Consider the following 6,270-nt stretch of genomic DNA (forward strand, 5'->3'; position numbering starts at 1 on the left):
CAAAGGTCAAAGACAAAGTGGATCTCTGACTTTGACCCTGGCTCTTGATGGAGGAGGTATATAAGGTGAAATAAAACAAATCAAAGCTAACAAATGAGAATTGCACCGGTATTTACATTTCTGTTAGCCCAGCAAATATGGAGGTGGAAGGAAACAAGACTCACATCATAGTACATGTAAAATGTATATTTTGCTTCCTTTCGATTCTTTTTGAAATCCAAATGTCAAACGTCAAGCTCAAATATATGGGCAGATTGCTTCTTGATGATTATGTGGGATATATTGCCACAAGACGGGGCCCTTACTGACCTGTCAGTGTTCTAGTTGGGTTAAGGTGTACATGTCTATTCGGCTATAAACATAATGTTATCAGGAAATACTGACGTTCATCGTCACATGAAAATGATAATCACGGAGGACTTTTTACGATGTGACAGAAGAACTACTCCCTACCGTCACATCGCTTACTCTTAACCGACTCATAAGTGATAATACATTTATATAAGCAATATACCAGGAACGCTTTCAAGCTTTGTCTATGATGTTGTTTTTATATGTGCGCATTGTAGCTGTAGGGACGGCAGGCGGGGGCGAGCCGGGTGTTAATGCAAGCACAATGTCATAGTTAGTTATATGTAAACGCGTTAACGAATCCGGCTTCGTCTTCAAATAATATCCATGCTACATATATGTAACCTCTGGTGGTTAGAAGGATGGGTCTCAAAAATGCAGGAAACGCAATTCACCAAATTATGAACACTTCTGTTTGCTTTTTCCTAACAAGCCCATATTTGACGAACGGTCTTCAACTTGAACAAATTCCTTTTTCTTACGTGGTCCCGTACGAAAACGTGATTGGAGTTACAGAAATATCAATGTAGGTGGAATTACGTCTAGCACGGTTTACATGAAAACATGTTTATTAATAAAATATCTATTGTTTTTTGTTTGTTTTTCAGGATTGTACGTCTCATTCTTAAGATTACTGAAATAGAAAATTAAGTATTAAAAGCATATTTGAAATTCGTGGCAAATAGCAGAATTGGAAATTGGCGTTAACTAATTCATAACGTTTTGATTTTTACATATCAACATGTTTTCATTTTTGTTTAAGATTTACATTTCAAGTTATTGTACATTTTATAGAGTATTTCATTGTATAGCGGGAAACTTTTTCGCCGTACACTTGTAAAATCCATATTAACGAAAGCTTACAAGGGTCAACTTCTGAAAAATATCTATTGTTGTAAAAAGTTGCAAATCAGTACATTGTAAAGGTTATTATTGACGCCTTTGATGTTTCGCTGTATACTGTAAAATCATCAATTTTCGTGGGACATTAAATTTCGTTTAGTCCGTGGATAACAAAAATCCACGAAATTAAATCCCCACGAAAACATAAATTTGGTATTATATTGATAGGGGAAAATCAGCGAAATATAATGTCCTTGAAACAGGCTAGTATATGAAAACCTCGAAATATTAACCCCGCTAATTTAAATGATTTTACGGTATGTACATATGTCTCGGAACACTTTACGCATGGGTTGTCATTTGTTTTGATCTGGAGGATCACTAACGAGTCCGATGTCAACGAAACGGTAATATGGTGCGGTACATGTATATAGTCACGACGTTTGCCTTTCTGCCTCATCAAATTAAACGTCCGTATAGATGCGTCCTCACTTCGTATATATCTATCATCATCAGTAATGCTTTTTCTATGAGAAATCTTAATTTAAGGAATTTCCTTAAGTCGAAAACCATGAACACTTTATATCATAAACAGCCAGATATAATATGTATAATGCATACCCCAAACAGAAACACACTTACTTGAACAGTTCAAATCCTTAACGGATACAATATATATACCAACATGAAGCATTTCTGACTAAATTGAAATATTTTTACATGGACAATCCTGATTAGAAATATACCAACATTTTCTATTGATATCCTAATTAGTGAGATTCTTTTTTAAAATCTAAACAATGATATACCCACACGACTATAAATATAGTTAACAAAGAGATGTCAAGGTTAACGAATTATACGTCAAGCTACATGTACATACTCTAAACAATGGGATGTCAACATGTACAGTCTATATCAGGTACAGCTGGATATCAACATATTCAGTCTATATCAGGTACAGCTGGATGTCAACATGTACAATCTATATCAGGTACAGCTGGATGTCAACATGTACAATCTATATCAGGTACAGCTGGATATCAACATGTACAATCTATATCAGGTACAGCTGGATATCAACATGTACAGTCTATATCAGGTACAGCTGGATATCAACATGTACAGTCTATATCAGGTACAGCTGGATATCAACATGTACAGTCTATATCAGGTACAGCTGGATATCAACATGTACAGTCTATATCAGGTACAGCTGGATATCAACATGTACAGTCTATATCAGGTACAGCTGGATATCAACATGTACAGTCTATATCAGGTACAGCTGGATATCAACATGTACAGTCTATATCAGGTACAGCTGGATATCAACATGTACAGTCTATATCAGGTACAGCTGGATATCAACATGTACAGTCTATATCAGGTACAGCTGGATATCAACATGTACAGTCTATATCAGGTACAGCTGGATATCAACATGTACAGTCTATATCAGGTACAGCTGGATATCAACATGTACAGTCTATATCAGGTACAGCTGGATATCAACATGTACAGTCTATATCAGGTACAGCTGGATATCAACATGTACAGTCTATATCAGGTACAGCTGGATATCAACATGTACAGTCTATATCAGGTACAGCTGGATATCAACATGTACAGTCTATATCAGGTACAGCTGGATATCAACATGTACAGTTTATATCAGGTACAGCTGGATATCAACATGTACAGTCTATATCAGGTACAGCTGGATATCAACATGTACAGTTAGTATCCGTAACAATCAGATTACATAAATGACACACCCACGCGACTGCGCAATACATACGTTTACATAACCAGTAACAATACATGTAATTTGGCGTCGTATACCCGTCACAGATAACTGATTTGCTCCAGTTGGAAACACACAAAAAAACTTCCATCATTAAAACATATTGCATATATATAAAAACTGGCTTACTTGTTAAAATCTACATTCCATGTACTTTTATTTATATATTTTGTTTAATATAACACCACATCTTATCGAGTGCAATCAATTGAGGTGACTATCTTTTCTCGGAGGTCTACATTTCTATAAAGAAAACCGTAATATACAGAATATGCTTCTCGATTTCTTGATCAAAACAGTTATATTTCACTTATGGATTAAAACAAAAAATCCCATATTTTTCTTCAATTCGTGTTTCGCATTCGTTAAAACATTTTTTTTTTTTAAAAAAACCATTCAACTTATAAAATATACCTGTTATTCATTAAAAAGAAATTAGGGAACGTAAAAAAGACCTGGGTGTGTAATAACACCTATGGTATACAATCTATATTTTACATCAAGACCATTGACATTGCGAAAGTATGGTCCTTTAACACCGCCCCCGACGAATGTTAAAGGGTTACGTATTTGTGAAACTTGTGCTAATTTAATTTTCGTACAGTCTTAAAGCACTAGATTTTCCAAGTATTTTTTTATTAACATCAATATCTTGCAAACTTTACAGATAAACACGCTAACAAATCACCACGATTTGAGCGAGGACCCTGATCATCATAAAGGAAAAGCGCTTACAAGAATCCGGTTACGATGACAATAGTTGCGAAAAGAAAGGACCGAAGTGTCAATGACCGTATTTTGAATTTGAAATCGATAAAAATAAGGCAAAGTGCATAACGTTTCAATGCCATCAAATCATCGGAAACAATTCGATGTCATAATCGATTTGTAAACCAATGAAAAATCGTCATGTTACCCACACGCCACACGCACGTATAGGTCACGTGATTAATTCCATTTTCACCAGTGCTATATCAGAAATTACTATTGTGATAAAAACTTTTAATTGTTACATCTTCATATATGTTGGTATAAGGTCCGGTAACTATTTAATATTGACATATCGGGGAATTATAAAGAAATGTAGTCGATATGGGGGATGGATTCTCCTTTAATCTACTGTTATAATATATTCTCTACGCTTACTCCCCAGAATCATCCTCTCTAATCCATTATTGTAAAACTCTTCCCACTTTCTATAGGACGAATCTCCTACAACCTCCCTTGATTGACTTCTTAAAACCACCAGTATAACTGTAATGATAATTTTAGAATCCTCTAGAGTTGCCCTAATTTTCACACTGTTAATGATTACTTTTTTTTCTTTGGTGTCCTCTTGGTTCCTTTTGTTGTGTTTCCTTTTGGTTTGGCATCACCATTGTGTCAGCTGTATCTTACATCATTTTTCCTTTTATATACGTATTGGTATTTAGCTCCGAAGGTGTCCGGTAATAACTCATCGGTGTATCTTTCACGACACAGTCATTGCTACTCGACCCTTGATAAACTCCGTCTGAATGCTCCATTTTACTTGCATTAGTAATGCCCGACTTTCTAATTGTATTTCCATTCGCCCTGTGTCCTAGTTGCTGTACTTGGAGGGTTCCTGTACGTTGCTGGTGGGGAGAAAATCTTCACCAACACCACCCCCACCGACACTGTGTTCCGGTTTGATCCTCGACTCCATACGTGGCTCCAGGTTGCTAGTATGAATCACAAGAGACAAAGCTTTCCTATGACGTCACTTAATGGCATGTTGTATGTCCTTGGTACGTATGTCTGCACTGTTATACAACTATAAACACGTAAATAGCAATCTTAGTAAATAAACATTGCACTAATACGGGAGTATATATGTATTTAAAAACTTGGTTTTTACCAGCATTTACATTGTCGAAGAAGATTTTTTTCTCTTATGTAAACATTCACAATTGATTTCTTTCACAGTAAATCTTTAATTTCAGACTCAGCACAGCCGAGTTTAAGTATTGTAACTCTAAAACATGTCTTGAGTTGACGTTAAATGGCATCGGCTTTGTATATATTAGAACTTAAACAGACTATAGAACAAATGCGCCATAACATGCTCTTTAGTGTTTCCTCTGGTAATTGGGCATCTACTCCAGGTAATAAGGTTCGTTTGTTTTCAGCGAGAGTTTTCTAGGTTCCTGTTGTAGGTGATTACTTTATATTTGACTACTTCAGTGAGAGGAGTTGTTGTTGTTGTTGTTGTTGTCGTCGTTGTTGTTGTTGTTAGAGGTGTCTATGTTTCTGTTGGTGTTGTTGCTGTTGTTGTTAAAGTTGTCTATGTTTCTGTTGTTGTTGTTGTTAAAGTTGTCTATGTTTCTGTTGTTGTTGTTGTTAGAGTTGTCTATGTTTCTGTTGTTGTTGTTGTTAGCGTTGTCTATGTTTCTGTTGTTGTTAAAGAGGTCTATGTTTCTGTTGTTGTTGTTGTTAAATATGTCTATTTCGGTTGTTGTTGTTGTTGTTGTTGTTAGAGTTGTCTATGTTTCTGTTGTTGTTGTTGTTGTTGTTGTTAGAGTTGTCTATAGTCGTGTTGTTGTTGTTATTGTTGTTAAAGATGTCTATGTTTCTGTTGTTATTATTGTTGTTAAATATGTCTATGTTTCTGTTGTTGTTGTTGTTGTTGTTGTTGTTGTTAAAGTTGTTGTTGTTAAAGTTGTCTATGTTTCTGTTGGTGTTCTTGTTGTTGTTAGAGTTGTCTATGTTGTTGTTGTTGTTGTTGTTGTAAGCGTTGTCTTTGTTTCTGTTGTTGTTGTTAAAGATGTCTATGTTTCTGTTGTTGTTGTTGCTGTTGTTGTTAAAGATGTCTCTGTTTCTGTTGTTGTTGTTGTTAGAGTTGTCTATGTTTCTGTTGTTGTTGTTGTTAGAGTTGTCTATGTTTCTGTTGTTAAAGATGTCTATGTTTCTGTTGTTGTTGTTGTTGTTGTTGTTAGAGTTGTCTATGTTTCTGTTGTTAAAGATGTCTATGTTTCTGTTGTTGTTGTTGTTAGAGTTGTCTATGTTTCTGTTGTTGTTGTTGTTGTTAAATATGTCTATTTCTGTTGTTGTTGTTATTGTTGTTAAAGATGTCTATGTATCTGTTGTTGTTATTGTTGTTAGAGTTGTCTATGTTTCTGTTGTTGTTGTTGTTAAATATGTCTATGTTTCTGTTTCTGTTGTTGTTGTTGTTGTTAGAGTTGTCTATGTTTCTGTTGTTGTTGTTGTTGTTGTTAGAGTTGTCTATGTTTCTGTTGTTAAAGATGTCT

At 35.0% G+C, this 6,270-nt stretch overlaps 1 protein-coding gene across 1 annotated transcript in view; it reads left to right on the plus strand.

The window, feature by feature from the left end:
* The window catches only part of LOC110454958 (kelch-like protein 9), a 34,565-nt gene that overhangs the window by 18,106 nt on the left and 10,189 nt on the right, over window positions 1-6,270 (plus strand). Inside the window, exon 4 of the mRNA XM_021504792.1 lies at window positions 4,588-4,770. Within this exon, the coding sequence (XP_021360467.1) occupies window positions 4,588-4,770 (183 nt within the window). The remainder of the gene's footprint in view (window positions 1-4,587; window positions 4,771-6,270) is intronic.

The sequence above is a fragment of the Mizuhopecten yessoensis genome, unplaced genomic scaffold (assembly GCF_002113885.1).
Source record: "Mizuhopecten yessoensis strain PY_sf001 unplaced genomic scaffold, ASM211388v2 scaffold8123, whole genome shotgun sequence".
NCBI classification, from domain to species: Eukaryota; Metazoa; Mollusca; class Bivalvia; order Pectinida; family Pectinidae; genus Mizuhopecten; species Mizuhopecten yessoensis.